Below are 15377 nucleotides of genomic sequence, written 5' to 3' on the forward strand. Positions count from 1 at the left end.
GCACATGAGAAAATGCTCCGCACCACTGGCCATCAGGGAAATACAAATCAAAACCACGAGATAACCACCTCACACCTGTGAGAACAGTGAAAATTAAGACAGGAAATAACAAATGTTGGAGAGGATGTGGAGAAAGGGGAACCCTCTTGCACTGTTGGTGGGAATGTGAACTGGTGCAGCCACTCTGGAAAACTGTATGGAGGCTCCTCATCAGAGTTAAAAATAGAACTGCCCGACGACCCAGCAGTTGCACTGCTGGGGATTTACCCCAAAGATACAGATGCAGTCAAACGGCAGGATACCTACACCCCAATGTTTAGAGCAGCAATGTCCACAATAGCCAAACTGTGGAAGGAGGCTCCGTGTCCATCGAAAGATGAACAGATAGAGATGCGGTCTCTATATACAATGGAATATTACTTGGCCATCAGAAAGGACAAATACCCACCATTTGCCTCAATCATGCTGAGTGAAGTCAATTGGAGGACAATCATATGGTTTCATTCATTCAGGGAATATAAAAAATAGTGAAAGGGACTATAGGGGAAAGGAGGGAAAATGAGTGGGAAATATCAGTGAGGGGGACAGAACATGAGAGACTCCTAACTCTGTGAAACGAACAAGGGATAGTGGAAGGGGAGGCGGGTGGGGGAATGGGGTGACTGGGTTACAGGCACTGAGAGGGGCACTTGACCGGATGACGCACTGGGTGTTACAGTGTTATGTTGGCAAATTACTCTAACTAAAAAAAATATACGGAAAAAAAAAAAAAAAAAAAAAACAACACCAAAAACCCTTCTGAGCCAGTTTCCAGCACACCAGCAATGTAACTTTTACCTTGCAGAACTGAGAAAGAAGAACATAGTTTTAGAGTGTTATAAAGCAAGTTCTGCCTCAACTGGCAGGAACTTTTTCACATCAGTCTTGGCTAGGGCCAGGTTGGGAGGGAGGTTAAGTTAGGGGCAGGGCCTGGGCAGGGCCAGTCACTGAAGCGAGGCCAAGGCCTGGAGGGAAGGAGCCAGTTCCTGGTGGCTGTTGGGCAGTTCAGACAGCTCCCTGCTACACCAGCCATGGTACTCCCTCTGCCCTGGCTCTCCTGTTGCTGCCGTCGCCTGCTCCTGCCTTCCTGGCCCCTGGCCCCCCAGAGCTCCTGGAGGTGCTGCTCCCAGAGCCCCAAGGCGAGCACAAAAGAGCAGACCAGCTCCACAAGCAGTGGGAAGAGGTCACCCCCAAGGGTAAGTGGCACCAAGAGTAGGGAGGCAGAGGGGTGGAGGAATCCCTTTAATCTTATATTCACAGGCCTGTTCCAAATAGATACCACCCCCAACTCCGAGTCCTTGGACTAGTCCCAGCTCCCAGATCCCCAGCAGTTTCCCCACACCCCCTACACCTCGAGGGCTCTCTCCCCACAGCCCTCCCTCCCTGCAGAGTCCAAGAAGTCCTTGACCAGGAATTTCCCCTCTTCTAACAGTTAATTATTTCTTGGTGGGGGGAGGGACAGCCAGTCCTCTCCTCTCCATATCCTTCCTTGCACAAGGAGTCCAGTTTAACCCCTGAGCCGCAAACTGCCCCCACAGGCCTATGCCTAAGACCAGAAGTTACCCTGGCTTCACAGTACAGAGAACCTTATTAATAAAAGGGGGTTGAAATGTGAGAGGCACAACACCAGACTTCCAGCAAGCCTCAGCTCCCTGCCCTGGCTGATGCTCCCTCCCCTCTGCCCCCCTCATTCAGGGTCCCAGGCCCCGCCCCACAGCTGAGCTGGCCCAAGCTGAGGAGTTGCTGGAGCAGCAGCTGGAGCTGTACCAGGCTCTTCTGGAAGGGCAAGAAGGGGCTTGGGAAGCCCAGGCCCTGGTGCTCAAGATTCAGAAGCTGAAGGAACAGATGAGGAGACACCGGGAGAGCCTAGGAGACGCCTAAGCTTTCCATCAGTTCCCATTTTACCTTCCAACACTGGAAACACTACACACCACCCACACTGGGGCCTTTGGGTCAGAAACATCCCAGCCCCTCCTAGGCCACTAAAAAAAAAAAAAAAGGAAGACACTTTCACAAAGGGCAGAAATTTAAGTAGCAAGGAGCAATGGCTTCTGCAGTCTTAGTCACATCCCCCTCCCCCTCCCCCTCTTTGATCCCTCCCAACTGACCTGAGCCCCACAGCAGGGCACACAGTCCTTATAAGAATGAATATACACTGAATCATGACCTAATCTCACCCCAAACCCAATAAAGGCATGGAGCACTTACAGACAGCACAGACGCATGTGTTTTTTAGTTTTGTTAAAAAAAAAAATTCCGACAATTCAGGAAACAGGGATTCAGGAGTGGTGGTGATGCAAAAGGGGGAAGCCATGGGGTGGGGGGTGGGGGATGTCACGGGTAGGTGGCAGTAGTGTCTCCTTCACCCCATGCCTACTGTCGTCTCCTGAAGAGGGACAGTCACATTCCAAAATGGGTGGGTAAGTCCTCTACCGCGTCTGTTCAACTGGAGAGAAAACATGGCACAATTACAAGACATGGAAAAGGCAAGGCTGGCAGAAAACATGCCCCCACCCCCCGCTACATGCAGATGTCTGTAGTTTGTGGGTGCAAAGGATAGACTGGGGGTAGGGAAAAATAAACTAGCTTGTTAAGAAAAGAGACATACAGGTCAACTAAACATCCCAGCAGGGGCATCAAGATCCAAGGGACATAATAAGTGCCTGTTACACACTAGAGGCTCTTTATGTACATGATGGGATTTAAGACAAACACACTAAGGAACAAGGAGACTGAAGAGTTGAGCCAGTTTCTTAAGATCCATACTCACTGTAAGAGGAAATGTCTATCTCATCTGGCAGCTCACTAATATTGACTTCAAAGCGATCCTGCACATCATTGAGGATCTTGGCATCATTTTCATCTGATACAAATGTGATGGCCAAGCCCTTGGTGCCAAACCGGCCTGCTCGGGCCACCTGGAAGGAGACAGAGGATAGTCCTGGGAGATCCCGAAGTAGGAAGACATCCAAAAAGAAGGGAGAGGCTATCAGGTATGAAGATACAAAATCAGGGGGAGGAGACACTGGAATGCACGTGTGGGTGTGGAGCTTACCCGATGCAGGTAAGTGTCAGAATCCTCAGGCATGTCATAGTTGAAGGCAATGTTCACCCGCTCAATGTCCATGCCTCGGCCAAATAGGTTGGTAGCCACAAGAATTCGTCGTTGAAAATCTTTAAACTGCTGATACCGAGAAAGCCTTCGTGAGAAAGGAAATTAGAAAAATACTGAGTCCCTTCGCTTCAACGGTCTCTTTTCCTTCCCAAGGACACAAAACATCTTTTCATTTCTGATTTACCTCTCCTCCTGGGGCATCCCTCGGTGGATGGCAATGGCTGGGAAGTTCTGCTCTACCAGCAGCTGGGCGAGGGCAATGCAACGCTGCACAGACTTCACAAAGATCACCACCTGGGTGTGTGACAGTTGGGGGACATGGGTCCATGTGGGATAAGTGAGAGATTAAGTGTGAGAAGAGTTTTCAGTAACTACTCTTTTACTCTTCCTGAAACTTCTCCAATCCCCATTACATATTCCTCTTCTGTTCTAAATACAACTTAGCCTTTCTCACTCAGTTCTGATTTTTCCTGAGCAGACATGCTGAAGAGAAGGTACAGAGAAAAGTAACTAAAACTACCAGATAATGTTAGGGAGACAAGGATGAAGCTAATGGTAAAAATGAAAGTGGTAAAAATTTAAAGTGTGGAGAGTAGTTTCTGCTCATCAAAAACATCAAACATATGCAATTTACCTTAATTTTAGAAAGTTTTTGGTGCAAACGAACCACAGCAGGTAAAGTAGTGGAACATTTCTTCTCAGTAAACAGTACAAGAAAAAACAAATTTTAAAAACCTTTAAGAAACCCAAGATATTTTGGAATTTTTACAAGTTTATGAAATCCTCTCAAGGATTTTCTTTGAGATTTTTCTTTACTCAATACCTGGCTGTGACAGCCAAAGAACAGAACAGCAGCTCCCATCTTGTTCACCAGCACCAAAGGCACTTAAATTCTCATTTAAAAGAATTTCAAAAAAATAAAAATAAAAAATAAAAAATAAAAAAAATAAAAGAATTTCATTTGAAGGTAATTTCCCCACTGTTCTCGCTCACATCACCTATGTCATATCCTCAATAAAAAGGTACTTAACCAGGTTTCTGCTACAGTTGGAGACGTGCTCATCCCCCTACTGGACTTTGAACAACTGACCTGATTGAACTCAAGGACATCGAGAAGGTCAAAGAGCTTCCGGTTCTTCTCGTTGTCCTTCAGTTTCACGTAGTACTGCTGCAACCCATGCAGCGTCAGCTTCGTCTCATCATCCACGAAGATCTCCATTGGCTGGGGGAGGGAGGGGGGAGTAGGGGGGGAACGGGAGGAGGGCAGAGTGGGGGGGTTAAACCTGGGGGGGTGGAGGAACTTGATCTCCAATACACCCCATTGGGGGATGGGAAAAGAGAAGACTGAAAACCCCACCACACCCCCAAAAATACCCTCATTTTAATGTGGTCTCTTCCACGTTAGCTCTAATTTCCTTCCTATCAGTTGTTTTAAGATTGCCCAAGTATCACGGGAAGGTAACCTGGCAAGGAGTTTGAAAAGGAGCAGTGAGACCACCCAATGGCAAGATGCCATGACCTCAAAAGGAGGTAGCAGAGGAAAGAAAACAATGGGAGAGGATCCCCAAAGGGAAAATGTAATCCAAACACCTGGGAATTGGTGGGACATTGGTGACTCGAGGTCAGGAATTCCACCACAATTGGTTGTAAAAATAGAGGGGAAGACAGGGATTGCTCCATTTGAGTATTCTCCCAACTAAGAGAATCAGGGGGCACCTGGGTGGCTCAATTGGTTAAGCGTCTGCCTTCGGCTCAGGTCATGATCTCAGGGTCCTAGGATCAAGCTCCGAGTCAGGCTCCCTCCTCAGTGGGGGGTCTGCTTCTCCCTCTCCCTCTGCTCCTCCACCTGCTTGTGCTTGCTCTCTCTCAAATCAATACATAAAATATTAAGGAAAAAACCAAACAACTAAGAGAATCAGATCCACATCAGGAGGGTGGATTATCTGTTAAGATCAGAATGCTAAAATGAACAGTCAAAAATACCATGAAAAGTTACTCAGGATGAGTAACCACTCGCCCTCAGACCACAAGGGAATAGTTCAGATGGCACTGGTCTCTGAACTAGGAGTCAAATCAACTATAGTGTTACATGGACAGTACCAATAAATGGTGTTAAGAAACAAATTCAGAGCAGCAGATATACAACCATCTTGTAATACACACACACACACACACACACATAAAACCCTTTAAGGGGAGGAAGATAGCATAAAAAAACAAACTGACACAAGACTTAACTCCTGAGTCCAAGTTTCCTAGCACTCTTCACTAACCTGGGGACATAATTAACATGAACACCCAGGGCCCAAGGTTTCAGGAAAGGATGAGTGGCACGGGAGAGAACCAGAAGCCCAATCCCAGAAAGCAGGCTTGCAAAAGCAGGCTTTTCAAAATGAAGCTTCATGGCCTCCTTCAAATCTAGCCCCAAGTATAACTAAAGGTAACTGACATCCCATGGGAAGGAGCAGTACAGGATGAGAAAGAATACACTGCACTGTTTATACAATAGGGCCCATCTAGTGCCAAACCCAAACACCCACCTGGTTACATCCAAGTGGAGCTCCTCACATTACTTTTCCCATATCCCTCTCCTTGGAGTATTAAAAAACTGTTTTAAAAAAGAAAAAAAAACTACCCCCCGTTTCAGGACACCCCTCCCCCCAACACATATGGGCAAAAACAGGGAGCACGGCACGCCTTGGATTCAGGAAAAAAACCGGGAACAGAAAAAGAGGCTGGTTTGGTCCTCAGCTTCCTGGTCAGGTTTCCCCGCGGCCTCCGCTGCCGCCATCCACCGCTGGGTGCCGTCTGCATTTCCCCCGCCGTTCCATGGTGCTTCTCCGCTGCCGGCTCACATCAGCCGAGATTCCGGATGGGTGCGAGGAGGTATGGACGGAAGGAGTAAGGGATCCGGGGACTGAGGTGCCAAAGGCCCCCACCCCTGGAGGTGGGGAGGGAGCGGATTCATTTGTGCTGTTTGCTCTTCTTTTGGACATGCCCTGCCATCTGTCTGTCCCTCTCTTGCTCTCCTGCCACCGGGGGGTTGAGTTTTGGGGAGCAGAAGGCTCCAACTGTCTGCTCGATGCCACCTTGAGGGTGCGTGGCTGTAAAGGGGTATGTAGGAGACGATGGGTGGGTAGTAGGGCAGAAAATCCTGCCCTCCCCCAAAAAGGAAGAAGAGGTTCAAAAATGCTGTGATGAAAAAAAAAAAAAAAAGGTCGAACACTACCCGCTCTCAAGTTAACCCGACCAAGTCTTCCGGAGTTTCCCTGGCGCCCGCGCAGACCCTAACACTAGCTGTCTCTGCCTCTGTGTGTCTCTTCAAGGAGTCATCACTCCCAGATGGGCACGTGCCCCCTTCTTGGCATTTGAAGGACAAGGGAGTCTGGAGGAAGAGGGCGCAGAAGGGGAGGAGGCAGTGGGCGGGGAGTGGAGGGAGAGAAGGTAGAAGGGTATTTACGTCTTGCATGAACTTGCGGCAGACAGGACGGATCTCTTTGCTCAAGGTAGCACTGAACATCATGACCTGCTTCTCATGGGGGGTCATGCGAAAAATTTCCTGGACATCCCGACGCATGTCTACAAGAAAAAGGAAAAAAATCCTAGAAGGAAAGAAGGAAATGTCATAGACAAAGACCGGAGACAGCCTCCCCAATGAGGTAAAACTGCTGGAAACGGGTAAGCAAGAGCCATTTCCCACAAAGATTTGTCTCAGGTACTCTATTTACACGAACCACCATAAAATCACATCCACTGCAGTAACACATGGAAAATTTGAAATAAAGACCTAGGACCAAATTCCAGCACTATGTGTTTTAGCCAGGCAAGAAAATAATGAAACGCCAAATCTCACAAGTATGATATGGAGATGAAGTCCACTGCAGAGGCTCACAAACCTAAGACCCTTGAGAGATGCTTTACAAGGCCCTTCTCCCTACTTTCTCCCCACACCCCAACTGTCTACAAATACTGCACCCATAATTATATTCTAGTTGTCAAAGTCCAGTCCATGCTTCCTCTGGATCACTGTCCTATCCAGCCAGGCAAATAAGACCTCTCTACCCAGAGCCCATCTTATAGTTCACCATCTAAAATAACCGAAGATCACTTGGAACTACTTATCCCTGGGGCTATGTCCATCCCCACTCCCTCATTTATTAAATGTGAGTTCCAATTTTCCTTTCTTGTGGAACACTGAATTACAGAAAATCCCATAAACTCTCCACATTAATCCTAGCACTTAGGTCTATTCAGTTACAAATTCTGATATATGGGGATCCCTGGGTGGCGCAGCGGTTTGGCGCCTGCCTTTGGCCCAGGGCGCGATCCTGGAGACCCGGGATCGAATCCCACGTCGGGCTCCCGGTGCATGGAGCCTGCTTCTCCCTCTGCCTGTGTCTCTGCCTCTCTCTCTCTCTCTCTCTCTCTGTGTGTGACTATCATAAATAAATAAAAAATTAAAAAAAAAATTCTGATATATGTGCAGGGGATGCCAGAAAGTAAATGGTCTTCCTCCTTCAGTTTATCTCCCCAGACACCCAGCATAAGAATCTATAAAGGCAAAGAACAGTGGTGACTGATGTCTAAAAAATCAGCAAAGTTAATCCCCTCAAAGAAAAAAGAACTCTCCATCACAGAAAGAAAGGACAAAACACCCTTCCCCTTGATCACCAAGGTTGCTTAAAAAGCCTAACAAAAACCAACAGGAGAGCCAGAGCCATCAGTCATGGGTGATAGATTAAGAGTCGTCCTGGCACTAAAGTGCTCCTCTATCAAATAAACATCATTTGGCTCTAAAGGGCAACTCCCAGATCACTAGCTTCACCCCAGCACTGTCACTCACCGAGCTGTTCAAGCATCTTATCACATTCATCCAAGATAAAGTGTTTAATGTGTTTGAGATTGAGGCTCTTATTTCGAGCCAGGGCGAGGATGCGGCCAGGGGTCCCCACAACAATATGCGGGCAATTCTTCTTCAGCACCTCTTCATCCTTCTTGATAGACAGACCACCAAAAAACACCGCGACCTGTATTAACCCAGGAGAAAATACGGTCTCACAAGGAAAGAGTCCAATCTCCCCAGTTCCCACCCTTTAAATTTAATCTACATGAATTCTTAGAACATTTCAAAGCTAAAAGGAACATCAAAGGTCAGCAAATCTAAAATTCTTATTACGTTTCCCAAACACTGAAGCTAAGAAACAAAAGTGTCTTGCCTAAAGTTATGTGGCTAATCAAGGTAGTTAGGACTAGCATTCTTCTGACTTAATCTAATAATCTTCCTTCCCACAGTGCTATGGCCAGACTTCCAAGAATGAGGAATGCAAGGGGTGCCTGGCTGGCTTAGTCAGTAGAGCATGTGACTCTTGATCATGAGTTTGAGCCCCTCGCTGGGTGTAGATTATACATAAAAAACTTAAAGGAAAAAAAAAAAAAAAAAAGAGGACAGCAAAAAATCACCAGAGTGCAAAGTACCACAAAATGCCTCATAGAACATCAAATTTTCCTAAACTCTGATTTTTCTTTTTTTAGTAGGCTCCATGCCCAGTGTGGAACCCAATCAGTGTGTGAACTCACAACCCAGAAATCAAGACCTGAGCCAAGATCAAGAGTCGGATGCTCAACCACCTAAGCCATCCAAGTGCTTCTGAACTCAGATTTTCAAATGCCTTTTTGCACAAACCCTACCAAATTACTGATTTAAGCTACAAATACTACTCCGTATTAAAAACATTACGGAAGTATTTGTTGAGAATCTGAACCTTATTATTATAGTATCGAATAACACCAGAAACTGCCTTCCAGCTTCAAAGAATGAAAAATCAATTACAAGATCAGACTGTTATGATAAAACTAAAAGCACTAATTATGGGACAACCAAGTCTGCTGAAGAACAGAAAACATACAGTGTATCAACTCTGAACAATTCTTGCCAAAAATGTTTAACTTCAATTAGTTGAGCTTTCGGGATCCCTGGGTGGCGCAGCGGTTTGGCGCCTGCCTTTGGCCCAGGGCGCGATCCTGGAGACCCAGGATCGAATCCCACATCGGGCTCCCGGTGCATGGAGCCTGCTTCTCCCTCTGCCTGTGTCTCTGCCTCTCTCTCTCTCTCTCTCTGTGACTATCATAAATAAAAAAAAAAAAAAAAAAAAAAAAAAACAATTAGTTGAGCTTTCAAATACATATTTGAGTTAAAGGAAATACTGGGGAGAAAAAAAAAAAAAAAAGAACAAGTTAATACCATAAGGGAGTAACCAGACAAATCCAGAGGTAGGATATTCTGTAAAACTAGCCCAACCTTGGGCAGCCCTCGTGGCTCAGCGGGTTTAGTGCCGCCTCCAGCCCAGGACGTGATCCCGGAGACCTGGGATCAAGTCCCACATCAGGCTCCCTGCATGGAGCCTGCTTCTCCCTCTGTCTGTGTCTCTGCCTCTCTCTGTCTCTATGAATAAATAAATAAAATGCTAAAAAAAAAAAAAAAAAAAAAAAACTAGCCCAACCTCAGACAAGTCACTTTAGCACAATTTTAAACAAAAGTAAGAACATGTCACAACAATTTGATCTTAACACCAAAAATATTCTGTTTTGGGGTGCCCGGTTGGCTCAGTTGGAAGAGTATGTGACTATCTCAAGGTTTTGAGTTTAAGCCCCATCCTGGATGTAGAGATTAAAAAAACTAATAAACTTTTAAAAAATTCTCTTTTGAGCAGCATAATCTGCTAAGTTGGACCTACAGAGGTCAAAATACAAACCTCACTCACTAATGAGCCCAACAATAAATGTTTCATCGGTCATAACAGTGGAAACCATTTTCTGATTTTCCACTTTTTAGAATCAATAGGCCATCGAGCCTGCTCAATGAAAGGACATAAAAGAAATGCTAAGGATAGCTACAACATAAGGAGATATGCATAACACACATGCACACGCCACTTAAATTATTGTTAAATTAATCTTCAAATATCAAAAAAAATCGTAACCAATCTCTCATGAAAAGAAATAAAAAACACTCATAAGGTGATAAAACGAGAGAATAGTACCTAATACTTGGTGTCACAGAACCATAAGGAAAAAAAAGGTTAACGAATGATTACCTTCTATCAAGTCCGATTAGAGGTAAGAGAACACAAATCTTTTCATCATGAGACCTTCTATTACTTCAGCATGTTTACTGCATGTTTACCCCCACATTGTTATTACTACTTTGGTTCTTAAGACTACTTTTAATTTAGGGGTGCCCGGGTGGCATAGTCCGCTAAGTGTCAGCTCAGGTCCTAATCTTAGGGGTCCTGGGATATAGCCCCATGTGGGACTCCCTGCTTAGAGGGGGAGTCTGCTTCTCCCTCTCCCTAGACCTCCCTCCCCACCCGACCCTATCCCGTTCATGTGTGTTTGCTCTCTTAAATAAAATCTTTTTTAAAAATTACTATTTTTAGGGATCCCTGGGTGGCTCAGCGGTTTAGCGCCTGCCTTTGGCCCAGGGCGCAATCCTGGAGACCCGGGATCGAATCCCACGTCGGGCTCCTGGTGCATGGAGCCTGCTTCTCCCTCTGCCTATGTCTCTGCCTCTCTCTCTCTCTCTGTGACTATCATAAATAAATAAAAAAAAAAATTAAAAAAAAAAAAAAAGAATTACTATTTTTAGTTTAGGGCTAGGACTCAACACATGAGTAACAGGAGAATATCACAACAATCCAAACAAAAGTACTGTTTTTCACCACATCCTAGTCAGGAGAGTAGGAGGTTATACACATCAGTGCTTCTCAAACTCCAATTACCTGAAGATTGTATTAAAATGTATGTTTTAAAAAAATAAAATAAAATAAAATGCATGTTTATACTCAGTTAGGTCTGGGATGGTACCCATATAATCAGCATTTCCATCAGGCTTCCAAATGATGCTCTAACTAGAGGTCTGGGAACCATACTATGAAAATCAAGATTATATATGGAAAACCGCCCAAACCTAATCTGTTGTGGCCCCTAAATATCTTTCAATTTTCTGCCATTTTAAAGAATCCTCAAAATTCACACACCACACACTTAAGAGATATTTTGAAGCTTCCAGCCTTCTCTTGCACACACCCTAGAATTCTCAAACTGTCAACCAAAGCACAGTGAAATCATTCAAAGTCAGTATAAAAAAGTAGTAAACCCAAGTGTAGTACTGTGGTAAACATCCTCCAGAACCCATTCCATGCAGTCTCCAGCTGCTAGCTATATTAACATGATGTGTTAAGAACAAACTAAAGGGATCCCTGGATGGCTCAGCGGTTTAGTGCCTGCCTTTGGCCCAGGGCATAGTTCTGGAGCCCTGGGATCGAGTCCCACATCGGGCTCCCTGTGTGGAGCCTGCTTCTCTCTTTCTCTCTCTCTCTCTCTCTCTCTCTCTCTCTCTCTCTCTCTCTGTCTCCCATGAATAAATAAATAAATAATATTTAAAAAAAAAAGAAAGAACAAACTAAAGCTTCTCCAAAATTGGAATATAGTGAACATATCAGAAATTGCAATGTGTATTCAAGTAAACCATAGAACGTAAATCTCTTGCACACCAAAGTTTGCAGAAACTGACCAGCTATTACAAGTTAATGACCTTCATATAAAGTTAATCAATCATCTGAGAAAATGAAGACTGCTGGTCTACAAGTTTTCAATGTCTCCAACTCCCCACACTCTCCCAGGTTTATCTTGGCTTACCTTGACATTGGGCATGTATTTAGAGAAGCGCTCATACTCCTTGCTGATCTGAAATGCCAACTCCCGGGTATGACACATCACCAGCACAGACACCTTGGGTGGAGGGGGAGTACATGGAGATAAACAGTATATCCTTACAATCCCCTCCGGGGAACCAACTGTCACAAAAGCACATCTGACAGATCATAAATTACTTCAATTCTGAGATCTAAACCATTAACCCCGTGATTACTATGTAATATCCCCCAGGGCCATCAGTCAAAGGTGACAGAGTTCATCTTAGCCACAAACACTCATGGCTCTAAAAGCATCACACAGCTGAGACAAAACACCCTTCTCCAATATTCCTAACCAAAAATGTCTTCCATAGCACTCTCCCCAGGTGTACCTGTCCAGTAACTGGCTCCAACTGTTGTAGTGTGGCCAGCACAAACACTGCTGTCTTTCCCATCCCTGACTTGGCCTGGCATAGGACATCCATTCCCAGAATGGCCTGAGGGATGCACTCATGCTGGACTAGAAGCAGGGGGAGAAAAAAGATAAATTAGACTTCAGTTTCCAGATAACTCCACAACCTTTTTTCACCATGACAAACCCATTTCTCACCCCTTCTTAAATGGTTATCAATTTCCAGACCCCTTCTACCTCTCTGCTCCCTCAGATTTATCTCAAAACCAGACAGACCTTCCTAGTTCCTTCTAGCTTTAGCCTCCTCCAACTCCAGTGCCCCCCCGCCCCCCAAACTGCAAACAACCCTCTTGCACCTACCAACAGTTCACCTTTGGTGCTTCTGACTCTGTCCCTACTTTCCTTGATCTGTAACAATCCAGGACATGTGACTGCCTGCCCCAAGCCATTTCTCCTACTTAGCTTCCCTTGCTTTAAGGCTACAAAACCTTGCAACTCTGAAGGGGTTGGTAGCTGATCCAGAAGCCACCCATTTTAGACCAGCTATGAAGATTTCCAGAGACCAGAGGTGGCCTGGCTCAACAGGGAGAGACTAAAGGTCCAACCAGTCCTCTCAGGAAATTCAAATTTAGAAACCTAAACAACAAAATCAATAACAAGTAGACAAGAATAAATGCTGGTCACAAGCACAAACCTCTAAGTTGCTTTTAGGTCACTAGCCTTTTCATGTTATCATGAACAAAAAAACCAATCTATATAAATCTTTCCTACTGCTGAAATAGTTTTTGACCTTTATTTCCTAAAGTAGCCTAAATAAGAACGTTATTACATTAAGTGACTGTTTAACACACCTTTTTCTTGTATCCTTAGAGAGCCTAATGAACACTATGACCTGCAGAAAATTTACCTTCTGATGGATGTTCAAAGCCACAGTCAACAATGGCCCGGAGCAACTCTGGCTTCAGCAGGAAGTCACGAAAGCCAGAGCTGTGGATGGAGACGTAGGAACCCTTGACATCCTTCTTGGCAGGGGCCTCAGACCCGTCTCCCCCAGCTGCTGTCTCTACTTCATCTTCTTCATAGTCCAAGAGTTCATTGTCCACATCATTTTCTGCCATAACTGGGCCGGCAGGGGGAGAAGGAGATGGGTCTCTGGATGGGTTCACGCAGAGTAAGTAAAAACAGAGGAGGAGAGTGGGGGCTGGAGCAACAGTTAAAAAAAAAAAAAATACCCTAGTTTGTGATAGAAGAGCTAGGAAAAAAAATAGATGGAAGACTTATTAGTCAGGAGCAGAGCCTTCGCCCCTCTTTTCCATCCCCACACTCTTCCCACTTTCCCTAAATTGTGACCCCTTTACCTGGGGATAAAACTAACAGGAACACAAAACATAAAAGCAACAACAAACATAACACAGTGGTCCCAAGTGAGGTGGTTGAGACACAACTTTTCAACAAGATTAGGATCAGAACAGCATTAAGCAGGAAGTAGGAAGGGGACAACCAGCCTATGAATTCCTCATCCGTAAGCAACAATAATGAAGAAAACGGGTAGCGAAAAGCAAAGTAGGACAACGGAGTGAAGAATGGAGATGACAAGGTAAGTGCTGAAAAATCCTCGCAGGACCTCTCTGCTTTCCTAGTAATCTCCCTAACAAAGCAGCCATCAGTTACTGGCGATAGATTAAGGTCATCCTTGCGCAAAGCGCTCACTCCTCGAAATAACATCATGTGGCTGCCATCCACCTCCCACTCCTCAGGAACCTCCCGGGGTCTAAGGGGTCCCCGTGTAACGTGGGGGAGGGGGTACAGAAGACGTGGCTGGGACGGAAAGTACTCCTCTCTCCTCCATAGAACGAGAGAGAGACAGCATCCGCTCCAGCTCTACCAGGAACTATAGCAAAGGGCCTTCTGTTACTCCTCAGATCAGACTCCTCTGCGATAACCGAAATGACACCACGCATGAACAAGTGGAAAATGTTCCAAGTGATGGCTGGTGAGCTCACAGAAGGGTCCAACCAGGCCCAGTAGTCGGCTCCTCCTCCAGTTCCCACCTTGGGCCATTAAGAGGACCCACAGAAGAGAGGAAAAGTGAAAGGAGCCCCGCCCTCCGCAAATGCCCTGGACTAGAGGACGTCTACGCCGCCTCTCACCATAGCGAGGGCCGCGGATAAACGAGAAGCCCAAGCGAAGAAGCAGTGAGCGAAGGGAACACAATGGCGCTGGGGCCACCATCTTGGATTGGGCCCCCTAGCATCGCTACCCCCCCTCCAGAAACTCTTAGAGCTCTGAAAAGGGATGCAAGCAACAGAAATAATGACCCAACTAAGCCCCAAGGACCAGACTATAGCCTGTGGAAGCGGTATCAGGAGTCCAGGGAACAGGATGGCCGCAAGAAACGCAGATGGAGGCGGATGATACCGAAGGCCAAAGCTTACCTGAGCAAGGCGAGCGCATATGGCGGCGGCAACAGCGACGAAAGAGGGGCTCTGCCTTCACTTCCGGTTTTCGCCTTCTCTCACCCAGGCGTCTCTCGCCTTCTCGCCTGCCAGCACGCAGGCGCAAGAGACCGGAAGAAGACCCTTTCAGATTCAATAGTTCCGCGCGCTCCGGGGTTGCCTTTAGAAAACGCCTGTGTGAATTTTTTTTTTTTTTTTAAAGGCACTTCTAACTCCTTCGCTACTGCAAGTAACAAAAGGCTTGAAGGAAACTAGCATCGTCTGCCACTGTCACCTCTTTTCTCTGTCCTCGTCCACTCCGCGTCCCTCACCTCTTCCCTCGGGTTCTTGCCGGCAGGTCTTCTCTCTGGTCACCCCTCCGTGGGCGCCCCGCTCGGGAACAGGCTGGCGGGGGCTGAGAGTTCCCACGGGGTCCTCCGCCCGGCAGTCAAGGTGACCCGGCGCGTCCTCGCTGGAGCTAGTCTGACCCCAGCTGAGGGGAAGGAGTGAGCCTGCGCTGCGCCCGCGGGTCCTCCCCTACCCCTTCCCCAGCGGTGGAGACGGCGGGCGGTGTCTTCCCAAAATAATGTTGGCCCGTGTAATTGACTGATGGGCAGGAAATTCGAGTCAAGAAGGTGTTCTGCAACCAACGGGTTGGATCGTCTCCAGGTGTTAAAAATAAA

At 46.3% G+C, this 15377-nt stretch overlaps 2 protein-coding genes and 2 non-coding genes across 4 annotated transcripts; 1 reads left to right on the top strand and 3 right to left on the bottom strand.

Moving 5' to 3' along the window:
* The first annotated feature begins 799 nt into the window (after positions 1 to 799).
* MCCD1 (mitochondrial coiled-coil domain 1) lies at positions 800 to 2104 on the top strand. The gene is made up of 2 exons (XM_055330025.1): positions 800 to 1235; positions 1735 to 2104. The coding sequence occupies exons 1-2, from the start codon at positions 1071 to 1073 to the stop codon at positions 1918 to 1920; spliced, it is 351 nt and encodes a 116-aa protein (XP_055186000.1). The 5' UTR covers positions 800 to 1070; the 3' UTR covers positions 1921 to 2104.
* Positions 2105 to 2243: 139 nt separating this feature from the next.
* Positions 2244 to 14841, bottom strand: DDX39B (DExD-box helicase 39B). The gene is made up of 11 exons (XM_055330023.1): positions 14695 to 14841; positions 13167 to 13511; positions 12240 to 12367; positions 11852 to 11944; positions 7998 to 8181; positions 6615 to 6733; positions 4245 to 4376; positions 3339 to 3448; positions 3095 to 3239; positions 2810 to 2957; positions 2244 to 2485 (listed from the first exon to the last, which is right to left on the bottom strand). Exons 1-11 carry the CDS (start codon positions 14711 to 14713, stop codon positions 2469 to 2471), a joined length of 1440 nt encoding a protein of 479 aa, XP_055185998.1. The 5' UTR covers positions 14714 to 14841; the 3' UTR covers positions 2244 to 2468.
* LOC129513197 (small nucleolar RNA SNORD83) lies at positions 7870 to 7946 on the bottom strand. The gene has a single exon (XR_008665178.1). It is a non-coding gene; the product is annotated as a small nucleolar RNA SNORD83 (small nucleolar RNA).
* On the bottom strand, positions 13918 to 13992 carry LOC129513196 (small nucleolar RNA SNORD83). The gene has a single exon (XR_008665177.1). It is a non-coding gene; the product is annotated as a small nucleolar RNA SNORD83 (small nucleolar RNA).
* Positions 14842 to 15377: the final 536 nt, after the last annotated feature.

The sequence above is a fragment of the Nyctereutes procyonoides genome, unplaced genomic scaffold, assembly GCF_905146905.1.
Source record: "Nyctereutes procyonoides isolate TBG_1078 unplaced genomic scaffold, NYPRO_anot_genome, whole genome shotgun sequence".
Lineage (NCBI taxonomy): Eukaryota > Metazoa > Chordata > Mammalia > Carnivora > Canidae > Nyctereutes > Nyctereutes procyonoides.